Source organism: Anopheles coluzzii, chromosome 3, assembly GCF_943734685.1.
Source record: "Anopheles coluzzii chromosome 3, AcolN3, whole genome shotgun sequence".
Taxonomy (NCBI): domain Eukaryota; kingdom Metazoa; phylum Arthropoda; class Insecta; order Diptera; family Culicidae; genus Anopheles; species Anopheles coluzzii.
Window position 1 is genome coordinate 4,966,071 of NC_064671.1, and position 15,773 is coordinate 4,981,843.

General features: G+C 46.5%; 3 protein-coding genes and 1 non-coding gene across 4 annotated transcripts; 3 read left to right on the forward strand and 1 right to left on the reverse strand.

Moving 5' to 3' along the window:
- Positions 1-123: 123 nt before the first annotated feature.
- Positions 124-952, forward strand: LOC120955563 (exosome complex component CSL4). Its single transcript, XM_040376549.2, has one exon. The coding sequence runs from the start codon at positions 246-248 to the stop codon at positions 888-890; it is 645 nt and encodes a 214-aa protein (XP_040232483.1). The 5' UTR covers positions 124-245; the 3' UTR covers positions 891-952.
- A 277-nt stretch (positions 953-1,229) lies between these two features.
- On the forward strand, positions 1,230-3,527 carry LOC120955562 (uroporphyrinogen-III synthase-like). The gene has a single exon (XM_040376548.2). It carries the CDS (start codon positions 1,383-1,385, stop codon positions 2,163-2,165), a length of 783 nt encoding a protein of 260 aa, XP_040232482.2. The 5' UTR covers positions 1,230-1,382; the 3' UTR covers positions 2,166-3,527.
- Positions 3,528-4,690: 1,163 nt separating this feature from the next.
- LOC120960037 (uncharacterized) lies at positions 4,691-8,260 on the reverse strand. The gene is made up of 7 exons (XM_040383920.2): positions 8,038-8,260; positions 6,950-7,673; positions 6,420-6,878; positions 5,925-6,338; positions 5,691-5,851; positions 5,172-5,330; positions 4,691-4,939 (listed from the first exon to the last, which is right to left on the reverse strand). Exons 1-7 carry the CDS (start codon positions 8,090-8,092, stop codon positions 4,812-4,814), a joined length of 2,100 nt encoding a protein of 699 aa, XP_040239854.2. The 5' UTR covers positions 8,093-8,260; the 3' UTR covers positions 4,691-4,811.
- Positions 8,261-8,826: 566 nt separating this feature from the next.
- Positions 8,827-8,899, forward strand: Trnaa-agc (transfer RNA alanine (anticodon AGC)). The gene has a single exon. It is a non-coding gene; the product is annotated as a tRNA-Ala (tRNA).
- The last annotated feature ends 6,874 nt before the right edge of the window (positions 8,900-15,773 follow it).

Consider the following 15,773-nt stretch of genomic DNA (forward strand, 5'->3'; position numbering starts at 1 on the left):
AAAGGGTTGGAAATTAAATATTAAAAATGAGAATGCAATGAAGAAATTCCACTGTGCACCTCGGTACCGCTGTAATAGTCACATGTACCGCTGTAATATCTAACTGTCAAATCGCTCGGCAGTCAACAGAGCACAGACCGTGCGTTTGTTTACAGTAAAATCACGTTCGGAAACGACCGCACCACGTTGTCTCGCTCAATTTTATTTCATTTTCTACCTACTAAACCCAGTAGCCGGAATTAGCAATGAGTGAAGAAAGTGAAGATCAAACACTGATTTGTGTCCCCGGTCAGATATTGTGTGCCGCCTCCGAGTTCACCGTTGCCGGCCAGGGAACGTACGAAAAGCTGGGCTACATTCACGCCACCCTTGCCGGCATCGTGCAGATGAAGAAGCGCGAGAAAAACACCTTCATCTCGGTGGTTTCCTTCGGCGGTGGAGCAACGGTCCCGGTCATAGGCGATATTGTCACAGCACGGATTACGGCCGTACAAAATCGAATGGCAAGATGCCGCATACTGTGCATCGGCAAAACGGCACTGAACCGCACGCTGCGTGGAATCATCCGCAAGGAGGACGTGCGCGCCACGGAGGTGGATCGTGTGGAAATGCACAAATGCTTCCGACCGGGCGATATCATTCTGGCCCGAGTTTTGCATCAAATCGAGCTGAACGTGTTCCATCTGTCCACGGCGGATAACGAGCTGGGCGTTGTGGTGGCAATTTCTCCGAGTTCGCGCGCTACCTGGGGTGCGGATCCGATTCCGATGGTTCCGATCTGCTGGACGGAAGTGCAGTGTCCGGTGACGCTGGTGAAAGAGCCGCGCAAAGTAGCGAAGGTGGTACCGGAGAAGGGCGAGTCGCTGAAGAAGAGTCTAGCGCTGTTTTAATTTTAAGAGGAAAAATGCAGATATTGTAAAGCAAAAGGAATAAATTCATGTACAATTTCAAATTCCACATGTAAACATTGCAGTGACAGTTGAGAACGTTTATAGCATACGGTCGAGAGCTTCCCAGGTCGATCTGAATCTCGCTATTATCGAAGAACAAAACTAAAGCACTTTTTGGTAATTATTTTCAACATTCACTTGTTATAGCAAAAAATAATTAAGCTCTATTTTTCCAAAAACAGTTCAACAATTTTCCGCAATATTAGCTATCCAACACAACATTTGCATTTGTTTACGGTCCTTATCACATCAGCTGTCAAAGTGGAGGCAACAAAAGCAAAACATAAACATCGATAAATGGTGAAAATTTCGCTCGCATAATCAACACCAATTGCGGCCTCCAATCGCTCGCTCCCTTCCTGGTGCTTTGCTGCAGTGTACACGTTGCAGATTTTCAATTGGTAAGACTGGTCCCGACATCAGCAGAGCACGATGCGAAAGGTGGTGGTGATACTAAAGTCGGAAAGTGAAAATGCGGACAACTATGGCACACTGCTGGAGAAGCACGGCTACGAGCCCGTCTTCATACCGACGCTAGACTTTTCGTTCAAAAACTTGGACGTGCTGCGGGATCGGCTGCTGTCGCCTTACAAGTACTCAGGCCTTATCTTTACCAGCCCGCGCAGCATCACGGCCGTGCGGGACGCGCTGGAGGGCCAGCGCAAGCTGAAGGACGATTGGAAAACGCTGGACAACTACAGCGTTGGTGAGACGTCCCGGGAGCTCATCCAGCGCACGCTGGACCTCGACACCAAGGGCCAGCATTCGGGGAATGCGAGCAATTTGGCGGACTTTATCAAAACCGACCTGTATAACAAAACCATCACGATGCCGTTCCTGTTCCCCTGCGGCAATCTCAAGCAGGACGTGCTGCAGAACAAACTGTCCGAGTATGGCTACTCGCTCGACTCGGTGGAGGTGTACGAAACGGTGCCACATCGCGACCTGGAACGAAACCTGGTCGCCCTGTTCGCGGGTGAGCGAGAGAAGGAAGGTGATCGGACGATCGATAGCTTACTCTTTTTCAGCCCCTCCGGGATTAACTACTGTGCGCACGTGTTCGAGAAGCATCGCATTGATCTGACCGGCAAGCGCATCATTGCGATCGGGCCGAGCACGAAGAAAGCGATCGAAAACAAGGGCATCACGGTGCACCGGACGGCGGAGAAGCCGTCGCCCGACTATGTCGTTGGTGCGCTGCTACAGGACACCTAAAGCGGTGCGCACTATTTGGCTGTGTAGATGAAACTGGGAGAAGAACGCGAACGGTGAACAGGACATACATATACACTGCGCGCAAGAAGTGAGTGTGCGCAGGAAACAGATTACCAAGAGTGCAATAATCCGTCTTCGGTGTATATTTTTTCCTAAATGTTGACACACACACCAGACACACACAGAGAGCGGATGAAGTATTTGTGAGTTCTTTTACCTTGTAATACAATATCCAAGAACAAGTGCTCGAGAAACTCGTAGAATTAAGACAGCCTAACACCCCTCTCTCCTTACAAAGAATCGTGAATGTTATCGAAATCTTGTTGTTATAAAATGTATACTAGCCAGTTGGAATTAGCGATGAAGGAACCGGGAAGGCTTTATTACAATGGTTTGTCTTTCTATAAAAAACGAAAACATCTTTTAAGTTTTTGGAAATACGTTAGATCTTCTCTACATTATTACTACGCCAAGCAAGAGAATTCCCTTAAGCATCGGACACGAACTGTGACACAAAAGCAAATCGGTCCATCCTTATGCCTGCAAAACATTGTTGATCGCTTTTTAGGTCTGGTTTTTTGTAATCTTTTGTATCGCTTTATATATTGTTAGCACAGCAATCAGTTTGAAGAAATTCTTCGTAGTTCATAGGAGGGACAACCATATGAGAAGATGCATGAAGTCAATTTTTAGGCACTGTTTTAGAAATAATCCATGTGTACGTGTGTCGTTCCCCGGTGCGAGGAAGTAGTAGTGCATCGGCACTATAGTTGTTACTGAGATAATGGAACCTGTACGTCAATAAGCCAAATCAAGATACAATAATGTAATGAACAATATATTCAGTTCCTCGAACTCACACACACACACCGTGTCTCTGACACGTGTCACGAGGCGAACACACGGCCTAGCCGGCGAGGGGAACACTGTAGAACCGTTTTTAGATGGATTTCTCCTTTCTTTCGTTCTGTTTTACGCGCACTTGTTATCGTTTTACGTACAGTAGTGATTGTGTTATAGCCTCTTCTGCTTAGCATTTCATTTTAAATAGCCCCTTTTCTCAAGCGAGAAATAAAAAACAAGCAAAATTATAGTTTTAGTCTAGCTTAGCGAAATTTAAAACCCGTTAAATAATTCGTGTACGCTACACACCAACACATCGTCGTTATAAAATAATTGTTAACCTTTTTGAACTAGTTTCCGATTCCAATTAAGTACGGGGCGCGTTTTAAATAAAGCATTAGAGGATGCCAACACAATTGGCAGAATGTTGAATAATTAGTTGAATTTCATTTTGGTCAGTAGTGAGTTATGGAAAAGCAATTTTCATTCAACGTTTTATAATAGTATAGACCTAGTGGTAGATGCAAAAAGTCGATATTTTCCCCATATTTTCGGCCCAACGATCTCCACCCTTGGAAGCCATCGTTTCAAGCTGAATTAAGCAATGAATGCGACAACAAAGCTTAATTTTATGCCTTGATAAAACTCAGCCCGGCAATGGGCCAAACACACAGCGACTGGAGGAAGAAACCGGGTTCAGTGTTGTGCTCTCACAGCATCGCGCAAAATTATGATCATTTTCGTTTATTGTATATTAGTGTAATTATCGTTTGCAGGCCCCGCAGAAAGAGCAGCCCATGTAATTAACCCGCCGAGAACGTGAGGGCAGAGGACAGAAATTAATAACAGAAAATCGGCAACCGTGTGTTTCCTCCTCCCGCGATCGTACCACGGTGGATTCATTATCACATCAAGGAGTGCGCGCGCGGTCGAGATTATGTTCCGCCTTTCTTCATCTTCACCACACACTCACACATTCGGTGTTCCTACCCCTGGTGACAGGAGTTCCAACAAGCTGTCTTTTGGCGTGCCAGAAGCTTAATTTGCGGAAAATGAAGAAATGAATGTAAAATCAATATTATTATTTTTATGCCCCGAATGTCCCCCGTGGGAGTAAATGAGAGTAAGGCCACCCGGAGTGGGAGAGAGGAGAAATACCCAGTGGTTGAGAAGGAGGTTTGCATATTTTATAATACACTTCCCATGCTTCAACCACCTCCACCCCGAATGAAGAACAGGGGAGAGGAGCTGGGTGTATATCGGTGTTTTGATAACGATTTAAAGTGGAGCTGCCTGTATAACGAGCCCCTTGACGAGAAACAGAAGGAACGCACACCTTCAACACTGACGGATACTATGGGGACGCTTTTGATTGGATTTTTGATTGGCCGTGCCAGTGTAGTGAACCGATAATGGAACACAACCCTCCGAAATCCAGTGCAGCCCGTGAGCACCGCGCACGGCAAGATTAACGTCATGAAATTAATTAATTTATCTCTCTCGCGAAAGCCACATGAGAAATACGTTTTTCATCAACCTTATGAAAATTGCCCTATATGCAAATCTGCCAATGCGTGAGGCACACGAAGGGTAGCGATCGAAAACTAAGTGACCGATCGATGTTTAAGTTTTTTTCAATACGAAATGGAGATGTTGTTGTCGGTTGATACAAAAACAAGACATTGAATCCTTCTCGATTGTTACTTTATTTTATAGAGTTTTCTCTCTCACTCTGTTCGCTCGAATTTGCCCCTTTCGTTGCTTCATTTCGCATATTTTTAATTAACCGCGTTCCACAGTTTATTACCTCATACCGGGCGGTGGGGGTGGCGGCGGCATGTTGCCAACGGACGACGTTCGTGGTCCTCCGCGGGGTGATAAAAATGGATTATTTTTGCTGCCGGCCGAAGGACGTCCCGATCGTGGCGAGGCTGCCGTGTGTGCCGAATCGAAATGAAAACAGACAACAAGAAAAACGAACAGAAACTGTATTGGAAACCGACCCGAAATGTAAATGTTTCGTAAAAACAAACGGATCAGCAGTGCCGTTTGTGTCAGGATAAAGTTCCGAGCACACCCGGCAGAGCTCGTCTGTTGATGGTTTTAAATTTAAAAAACCCTGTACCGGGAGGGTACACCGGTAGCGCGCCCGGTTTTACATACCATTAAAATCGACCGGTGCGGGTGACAGGTCCATCGGGGAGACGGGTTCGTAGGGGCGCGTCGGACCGGTTCGCTGATTACCAGCGCTGAACGATGTTTCGGGATAGCGCGGCTCGTTGAAGTCTTCCGGCCACTGGCTCATCGTGGCGTTATCGTACGCTACACCCAAGAAGAAGAAAACCGAAACCGTATCAAACCGTTTGTTTGAGCTGATTCCGTGCTTTGGTACAGCACCGCCCCAAAAACCAGCAGCCAGCACTATCTTAAAATATTGTTTTTATCACCATACACCAACGACACTTAGTGTGTAAACTACTGTGTGTGTGTGCGTGTGCCTGAGAGACTGAAACCAAAGAAGCTTAAATGATGTGTAATTTCCGAAAAATTGGCCCCATTATTTAGCCGAATTTGGTGGAACCGTTTTTGTCTCGCTAATGTAATTACTGTCGAATCCGCATGGTGTTGGTGTCGCTGGTAATGAGCTGGCGTAAAACTGGTTCCGCGTTTTTGCTTGCTTACCGTACTGCGCATCCGCTTCGGCCGCATTGTACGGATCGCCGGTGGGGAAGAAGGTCGGCACTACCTGGTGCGGCGACGGGAACATCGAGATGTCAAACTCTTTCTTTTTCAGCTCGTTCTTATCATCATCCACCGTTGTGTGGTGGCTGGTGCGTGAAACCCTGCGTGAAAAGGCACGTTTGTTTAGCGCAAGCTGCAGAGATGATTCAGGCGCAAGACACGCGCAATGCTCACCTGCGATAGTCCTTGAAGATGTCGATCTTCCATATCATGTACAGCACGAACAGGAAGGTGCCCACGATCGCCAGACTGATGCCGATCCACGTCAGCAGGATGCGATTGCTCTCGGGCATAATGTACATCTCGTAGCCGGCACGCTGTAACGCCATCTGACCATACTCTTCCCACATTTCGTCCAGCCTCGCCACATCCAGCTCGTACTGCGGCTCGGTCGCCTCGGTGGTAGAGATCGATATGAAACCTTTCTGCAGGAACTTGTTCCCAAATCCAAAATCCAACCCATCGTCATCGTCCGACGGTTCGTAGAAGATGGGCCGCAGCGGTACGGCAAACTCCAGGCTAACGCAGTTCTCGTAGTTCCTCCACGTGTCGGGACACTTGCGAGCGAGAAGCTTCACATCGAACGGGCTAAAATAATGAAACATACATATTAAGTACACTCCGCCTTTCAACAACAACACACTGAGACTCTCTTTTCTATTTCCCTACCGGCTCGGCATGTACGACAGGGTGCGATTTTCGATGTACTGGTTGCTGGCGTTCGAAAGCGCTTCCTTAATCTCGGCCCACGTGCTCGGCAGATCCATCATTGCCGGCGTGATGACAATTTCCTTCGTCGTCCACTGTAGCTCCTCCTGCGGTACGATCACTTCCGTTGTGGTCGGTGTCGTGGGAGAGTTTAGCTCACCGAACGGTGCATACGAAAGCTGGAACCCTCGGTGACTCTGTTCCGTGCCATTTTCTTGTCCGGCCACGAAGTGAATGGTGAAGAAGGTCGACTGTGGTATGAGAAACCGCAACGGTTCCTGGTACATGCCCGTAAGTACCGGACCCTTCTCGAGCGTGTCTTCCAGATTACCAGCACGTATAAACAGGAAGTCAGTGGTGGGATCAAGATCTATATCATGGATCGTGATCTGCACTCCGCGCCCACCATCGACCGAGAAACTGAGGAGAAGGAAATGTGACTTGATATGGGAGGATAAAACGTTGGAAGGTAACTCCCATAAGTTACTCACTTTCGCATATCATCAACAACGCTCGGATAAGGGTTCGGATAGTTGGGTGAGGTCACAGTGATCTCTTCCGGATGTTGGTCCAGGTACTTCTTCACACCTTGCGCTTTGGATTCACCTTCCTCCAGATCGTATAGGACTTGCGCTTTCAGATGCTTGATAGGACCTTTTCCATTGTCCACATCGTACCAACCATCATCGCCTTCATTCAGTGGGATGTTTTGCTCATGAACTGGAACGTGGATTAGTTGGGGGATCTTAGGCTCTTCGCGTTGTGTGTCCTCCACCTGTATTTCATCATCTCCAGAAGCTTCCTGTGTGTCAGCGGCCTCTTCAAACACCTTTCCAACATCACCGACGGAAAGGTTTTCCGACATGTCAAGCAGCTCCACGTCTTCTTGATCGTTGATAATCTCCAGATCATCCAGAGGATTCCCACGTGGACGCATCCCCGGAGGTCTCATCACTCGACCGTTCACCTCCTTTACGGGTGGAGCAAAGTCTTCAAACTTTCCACGAGTGACATCCTGTTGCTCCTTTTCCTCTGCCACAGGAGGTGACGACATATCAAGCTGTTCTTCTGCAGCCGTATCTTCTGGAGGAGGGCAGTTCACGTAGTCATCCGTCAGGGAGCTTTCGCTGATCTTCTCGTCTGGAGGAGATTGCAGATCGGGCGTGAGCTCTTTCGTCTCATCCTGCGGGCGTGCAGTGACGAGAACGTTCGATGCTGCAACAGATAACGACACATCAAAACCAATTCCTTGCTTTTTGCACTACGAAAAGCACGAGCAATGCACGAAGCAGCCCATTGTTGATTCGCTTAAAACCTCGTCATTGAACAATAACACTTTGAAGTTGCGATTTCGCTTATCTTATCGCGTGGGGGAGAGGTTATGCTGACACAAATACACACACAAACACAAATTCAGACATGTTTCGATACGGAATTGGACACCATTGACATACAGGATGGTATTTTGCACGATGCACTGGTTCCACAAACAAGTGGCAAGGGAGCAATTGCTTGTGCTTTTCAATGAACAATTTCACTTTTCTATTACGCCACGTTTTCACAATGATGCAACACTTACCAAACAAAAGCACAAACACGGAAACAATAAACACCAATCTTGTCGATAGAGCCATCACTCTCTCTTTTCCAGAAAAATTCACTGTTTTATCACAATCCAATCACTCGTTTTTTCAACTCACGGCGCGAACCGGATCAACGCCACACGCATGGCTCGAGAGCGAGCGGTTTTGGACCTGGGAGCGAACAAATCATACTAAATTGCACACACTAGGTGAAGGTTTGATTTAAGTTGGTTTGATGAAGACATTTTTATCACCGACAAACAGCGCAACTCCTTCACTTTACACCGATACTATGCGTTGATGAGGAGGCCCCAGCGTTATCAATTGTTGGCACGGCGGTTGTTAATGATAAGATGCCAAATGTATATTATTAGAGAAAGAGAAAGAGAGAGAGAGAGCGAGGAGGGCCGCCCTCTAACGTGTGTGTTGTTGTTAGGCTATTAGTTGAAGGGCTTCTTTATTACATCGCTAGTGGATTTCCGTGCTTTTCTGGTGTGGATTGTTTCATCATGCATTGGGCAGTATCGCGTAAGAGATAAGATGGGTAAAATGGATTGCTACTTCTTCAAGATTAGTAAAATCACACAAGCAATCAATTTATCGGGATTGCAGATTGCTATTTTTGATCTGCTGATGCAATATTTCATTGATAATTATGAAATTAAAGTCAATTTTAGGCTTTTAAACCAAAAACTGTGTTAAAAGCTAAAGCTATAATTGTTTTGTTTTCGATGATAATTTGGTTCCGCATGATCTGTTCCTTAATAGCGCACCCTCTCTCACCAGGGGGTGTAGCTCAGATGGTAGAGCGCTCGCTTAGCATGTGAGAGGTACCGGGATCGATACCCGGCATCTCCAAAGTAAAATCTTTTTTTATTCACTGTTTTGACTTAAACTCGACATCGCATGTGAAGTTTGTAGTAACTTAGTTGTGAATAAAACATATTTTATTCAGTTCAAATTTTCAGTAAACTTAAAAATACAAATATTATTTAAGTGAAATTATGTGTGATGTTAAGAAATTATATACTATCACACTGCAACCAGCCTTAAAAAATAACCAAAATTAAAACTCCCCAGGAAGACCAGTAAGACACAACTACCTGTGTTTCATGCTTCAGAGCAATTATGGTTGCCGTACCTTTCCCTTCCTCTGCCACATCTCATCCCATCTCCTCTTCCTTCCCATACCACTCCGAGCAACAAATCAATCAATCGGCTCGACTGGCACACCGAAAAGCATTCCATACCAAACCATTACACTTGATATTACATGCATCAACGTGCGGCGAGGACTACAGGGAGCCACACGAGATCGCCAGCCGTAGCCCCCCCGTAGATTGTGTGAAGACAAAAATCTTTCGCCTCCAAAAAAAAACCGAGGACCTCCTATCCGAGCTCATCAATCTTGGGCCACGGGCTGGGGGACCGTTAATTGAACATATTCAACAATTTCATTAACAATGACCCAGTTGGCAAGACAGCAAAGGGGATGCATTTTTGGCTTTGCTGTCATGCGCCCGCCGGCTCAAAAGTCGAACCACTTGCCATGCAGAGATCACCCCATATGGGGAGCATAAAAAGGAATAACTTCAAAAAAGGAACACACGACGATCGTTGCGCACCTTGCCTCCGTATGGGGTCACAGGCGCGACGGGATCCACCCGTTGGAGATAATATCGGCAATTAGCGATTATTAATTACGGCGGGATCCCCGGGTTTGGCGTCGGGTGTGCAGTAATTGAAAAGAAAGGACCAACTTCACTCCGCCCGGGGAGGGAGAGGACTCAGGCATCGGTCGGACGCACCCCTGCTGCTGACCGGGAATGGAAGCATCTTCCGGCAGCTCCCGCAGGACAGTCTTTGACACGCCGGAAAATTGCTCAACGCCTTGCAGTTGAGACAACAAACCCCCGGCAAGAGATGTAGCGAAGCATCGCAATACAACTTTATCCGAAGGGATGAAACCGATGGTGTGTATGTGTTGCTGTGGCCAGTGGGCAATGCAATTGCTGTTGGAATTTACACGACACGTCCAGCGGATTCCATCGTGTCCCCGTGTATATGCGACCCGCACCGGCCTCGGGGAGCATACATTCCAACATCGTTGCACCACAAACACGCCACAGACACAAGAAAAAAACATGATATCAACTGCTCGCAAAGAACATTAATGTCATGGAGGATTTTATCGTCACTTTTCTTTCTTCCTACAGAGTGGCATGTGTTTTCATTTCTCGAAACGGAAAGATTATTAGCGCCCGCACCCAACCGAGCGTTGCATCAAACTGGGTGCATGTGTCGGATTGGGGTGCACATCGATTGAAACTGATCACTTGAAGAGATCACGAGAGGATCGGCCCGCTTGCTTGTGTTGTGAGTAGAATTTATGATTTTATTTATAAGCCTTATCGCAATAGACGAGCAAACATGCAGCAGCATTAGCTGTGTGCGCTGTGTCGTTGTGCACGATGCATTTTAATCAGAAGCTGTACATGAGACTGTGGAGTTGATATTGAGAGAAAAATTATTCCAATGAAATTGCAATAATTATTACACACATAATTGCCCTCCTTTTGAACGATTGTGTCCCCCTACTCTTTGAGTCAACTCACCCGAAAGGGTCTCGAATATGAAAAAGCACCTAAATGCACGCAACACGCACAGCACCACCACGGCTCCCGCCATCATCCATCACGAGCGGTGTTGATTAGCTTGTTTATCTTGCTTGTTTGTTTATGCAGTTGTTTTATATATTTACCCACTTATTGTACCGAACACAGCAGAGCGTATTTACTCACCGCTTAAATGGCCATAATCACACACAATCCTGACACAAACATCCCAAGAAGTCTTCGGCTGGCCACCCGTCAACGCAATTAAAATTTTATCTGCACGATTCTTCTCTCCAGCGCCTACTGATTGGGGTGGGATCAATTTGGCTTTACTTCACCGATGCCCAAGGTATGTAAACACTGCGCTGTGGTGGCGTACGGGTACATAGAGGCAAGCAGTAAAAAATCACATCCAATAAGGGATGGAATGAATTTCCAATGAACCATTGAAGAGTGCGCGCGAGAAAGGCGGTTCTCGTATTACTTTTCCTCCCTCGGGACGTCTTTGGGATGCAGAATAATGTTGTCAAAATTATAACCATGCTCGTGCGCCGCGCCACTCGCGCGTTATACGCCGTCCGTTACTGGCGGCTGCGTGGGTTGATAATGGTCCGTAAATTATATTGTTTCACTCCGCCGGCCCGAAACAACCTGCCCGTGTGAGAGACAGAGAAGGACTGTGTGTGAATGCGTGTGGATGATTGCCGGGGATAATAATGTGTGTGTGTGTCCCTCCGGTGACGGTTGGGACGACTTCTGGATGGTTTCCGTTTGTTTCGTTCCTTTTTTTTACCAACCAATAAAAAAGAAAGAAAGAAGAAATATCTCACGATGTTGGAATTGAGTTTCTTCTGCGGGGGAGCTGCAAGAGTTCCCTTTGCTGCACCAGAGATCGTGACGCGGAAACGGGGTGGGGTCGTCCGTAAATCAAGAATCGAGTGTCTTTCCGAGCGAAACCTAATGGTAGCGGAGAAATCTGCAATCTTCGAATTGTCTCGGTTTATTAAACAAAAGTAATGAGCCCAAGGGAGTGCAAAAAACGTAATTGCATTTACAGCGTAGCAAGTAAGGTGTGGCTGGCGGGTGTGTGTGTGTGATTTGCAGTAAACTGCAGTAAAAACGTGCACCGTAATCGGCTTTTGGGCTTGATCGCAAAGCTGGGCTGATCTCAACTTGGTCCTTGGACGGTGGCTATTGATCGGGATGCACAGCGGTACAAGAGAGCGAGAGAATGGGACGAAATGGGCGAAAGAATGCGACCATTACCATCTCATTTAAGCGATACGCAAACGAGACTGTTACCCTGGCTGCGGGATAATCTCGCCGAAAGTGGTTCACATTGGGGCGTTATTTGATCAATTTAGTATTAAAAATAAAACCTTCCCCCCTTCAACACGGAGCAGGGATGGAAAGTGGTTCCATTCGCTCCATCACAGCGGGGGAGATGAGTCGACTCACGAGATCACAATCTCGCCCCACAATATTGCGCACACTGATCGCGAAGAAAAGCGAACCAGTTAAATGTCGTAAAATGCGCGAATTCACATGTTCCACTGGGAGTTTCTTTCTGCTCTTTGTCTCTTTTACCATAATGTTATAACAAAATAACACATTTTTTCATGTGTCCACCAGTTTGGCGGTGCTATACTTCTGAATCGCTACACTACCGCCTCCTCCACCCAAAACACCACCCCACCCCTCTCAAGAAGGGGGAAATGGTCCATAAAAGCTGGCTTTAACGGCGCAATTAAACTGTGATAAGATTAAAGCAGCGTTCTTTACTTTCCTTTACGACTGATCCAATCAGCGTGCGTTAAGTGCGCCGGTAAGGTTTGGTCGGCTGACTGTGGGGAGCGAGAGACATATACATATACTCACACATCCGGACGGACCACGCTGTCCCAGCCGACAACGGTAGTGTTTTACGACACCTCGAGGCACCTTACTTTGGCAATGTGGTCCTGGTGTGGTTTGGTTTTTGGAGGCCTCTGTGGGATAAAATTAGAGCATGGCTCGTTAAAACATTCACAAGCAGGGTAGAAGCAGGGGATCGGGGCGCGATTGGTGTATCGGATTGTGTACTTTTAGGTTATCTGATCGGCAGCTTCCACAGCATTTGGTGGCATCGCTCGCGATCTTCCAGCCCGGCGCGCAAGCACAAATGAAGCAAGGAGAGTTAATTATGGCACGAGCTAAAGCAATACGCCTAGAGGTAGTAAGGTGAGTGGCAATGGAGGTTCGTTTCCTGTTCAGTAATTAATCTCACTTTTTGCAAACCGATTTCAAGTAGCGTGGATATGCGCGTGGAGTGCCGCTAGTCTGGAGCGTGAGTGATCCCTAATCTCCTCCATCACACTTGACGCGGGCTCAGTCTTATCGGAGCTGCCCAAAACTAGATGTCATTTAGTCAGGTGTTGGTTGTCGTAAAACTGCGTACTTCAAGCCTTGTGAGAAGCCTTCCTCCATACAGAGGTAGTTTGTTACCACTTTTATTGCAACCGCTCCCCGCAGCTGATTTGGCAAACTAAACCTTCCGAAATGGTTTGTTAGCTTCACACCACGTTGTTTGGGCACAAAAAGAGCACCCAGGAAGAAACCAGTTCGGGATGAAATTGCTGAGAAAACTCGCACAACTGAGCAGCGGAAGGTAGGTCTGCTCTAAATCGTGCGAGGTTTAGTGTACGGTGTTCCCATCGGGATATAAAACTCTTCCGCGCATCAAGGTTTATGATACACACATCAAACCGTTCGGTTAGTTTGTTAAGGTTATGCTGTCTAGGGGCTTCTGTTGGGCCGTTTGCTGGCCGAACGAACAAACAAAAAACATACCTTTACCGCTTTGTTTGCTTTGAATTAGCGTTTGGTGTTGGGAACGTGAGCATTTTGGTGGCCACTTTTAGCCACTGGTGTTTGTGTTTATATCACATTTATAGGGCAGTGTAGATCGAACGCGTAATGTGGATCAACTTTTATTTCTTCCTAAATTGCTTAATGATCTTTTTTCCCTTTATTTCAGAATGATTTGCGCGACTCATTTCAGTGTGTTTATTTCGCACAAAAAGTCTTAGTAGATGCTAAAAGATTGAGGCACAAAATTCTCCTAAAATTTACCAACAATTTCTATTATTTTGGGTTTATTCAGATGTGACTCGTGAGACTTATTACAGACAATCATTTACAGCTAAAAGTTGAGCAAAAACTAGTAATTATTTTTAAATATCAGCTAAATTTAACGACTCATCTGTTGAACTGTAATTAACATGCAATATTCTTTACCACAAACACGTCTGAATTATAGGTTCGACAAACAATTTCAATAAACAACGCCGCATCAAACTGCCGACAATCCCCATGCAAAAGGGCTTAGTAACACCAGCACCACCAAAACCCTTTTGACCTTCGCCCTACTAAACAAGTGATTTACACGGCGATGAATGATGGGGATTGGAAATTGAAAACAAAAACCCATGTGTTACCCCTGCAGGAGACACATAAATAATGTTCTACTCTACTGCCCCTACCCCCCAGAGTACTCGCACCACATCATAAACAAAAACAATATGTTATTTATTGAATGAAAAGGTTTTCTTGTACTTACATCGATTCATTGATCTACGAGCGACTTGGCAGCACGATGAGCCCGCAACCTTCGGAAAGGAAGACAGCAAAACAATCAAACAATCGTATGGCGTTAATAGGTACAACCGGAGAGGACACCTCAGGCGAGATGACCTTACTAGCGGGTACGTGTGCATGTGTCCGTATGTGCCTCCCCATCATTACATTTTTACCACCCGTGCACGTGCACCCCCCACATGTATTAGTAGGGATTAGCCTCTTGGTTATAGTCTCCCCTCGGCTCTGTCTCAGGCGGTGGAAGGAGGTTCGTCGCTTGCTTCATTGTTTCAGTCTTTTGTGCAGTTTGGAGCGACGAATCCCACGAAAACTCGTGGGCTTATTACCGCTTCATCAAATCGGCACACCACGACACAGAACACCCTTTGACACACAGCCAATTAGTGCATGAGTTTTGGCTTTTTCGGGCCCCGCGCTTCGGACGCACTCATTCACTCATCACGGTGACCTTTTTGTTTGGCCCCAGTCGGGCGGTTTTTGAGTGGGGTTTTCCCCAGCTAAATCCCTTCGTTGGCCATCATGTAACTATACACTGTCGTCTTTGGAGCTGATTCACCGCCAATGTGCCATGACCCTGATCTAGCTTCGATCAGATCGAATCGATCAATTGGCTACCGCTCTCGATTGAGGCACCGGCTTGGAACCACTGAAAGATCTTCCACGCCAAAAAAAAAGACCTGAATGGTTCAAAATTATTGATCATCTGCAGCGTTTGACACATATTTTCTTTTGTCGTTCTCTTTCGCTTCTTTACTTCATCACACACACACTTTAATGAGGGCTTTTTGAAGAACGTTTCCCATCGTACGAATCATGCCGTCATCACCACTAGGAAGGAAGGAAGGAAGTTACACCGACGGAGACCTGCGCTTACCAATTAAATTGTTTCAAAAGTAACCCCCATTTTTCGTGCCTTTAGGTGCGATTTTTCTATCGTGTCTTTCATCGTGTTCATTGTCACATTGTCACACAGTGTGCTGGCAGGTTCGCGGCTTTTCGATTTATTCCGCAGTTCGTGTTGAGCAAGGTTCTTCCTTCCCTACCGTTGTACAGTCATCTTCGGTGCTTAGAATGTCACCAGGGTCGTAAACAACGTGAAACAAAACAACTACGAAAACCAAGAAGTGATCAAGAAAAGGTACTCTGGGAGGGCGCTCTGTTGCGAACGGTTTGCGGCGTTATTAATAATACACGTCATACAGTCAACCGATCGAACTGAGTGAGTTCGATAGACCACCGGAATGGATCGTTGGCGGTGAGAGGGAAGTAGCAGGAGTTAGAAAGGAGGTTATCGTCATCCACCTTCACCATCTCGCGCTCTCGTTTTTTTTTGCATCCGTTGCGGTGTTTTATGTCAACCGAATCGAAAGGGAAACTCGACCTGGGTACTTGAGAGAAGTACGGCAAAGATCACATCGGTGGCCGTACGACATCGGAAAGAGTCATTTTTAGCATCGACCTTAGAGTGTGTGTGTGCGTGG

Coding starts and splice junctions, on each gene's coding strand:
- LOC120955563 (XM_040376549.2), top strand. CDS start 246: ATGAGTGAAGAAAGTGAAGATCAAACACTGATTTGTGTCCCCGGTCAG.
- LOC120960037 (XM_040383920.2), bottom strand. CDS start 8,092: ATGGCTCTATCGACAAGATTGGTGTTTATTGTTTCCGTGTTTGTGCTT. Junction 6,339..6,419: donor CTGTCGTACATGCCGAGCCG/GTAGGGAAATAG, acceptor TCATTATTTTAG/CCCGTTCGATGTGAAGCTTC. Junction 5,852..5,924: donor ATCTTCAAGGACTATCGCAG/GTGAGCATTGCG, acceptor CTTTTCACGCAG/GGTTTCACGCACCAGCCACC.
- LOC120955562 (XM_040376548.2), top strand. CDS start 1,383: ATGCGAAAGGTGGTGGTGATACTAAAGTCGGAAAGTGAAAATGCGGAC.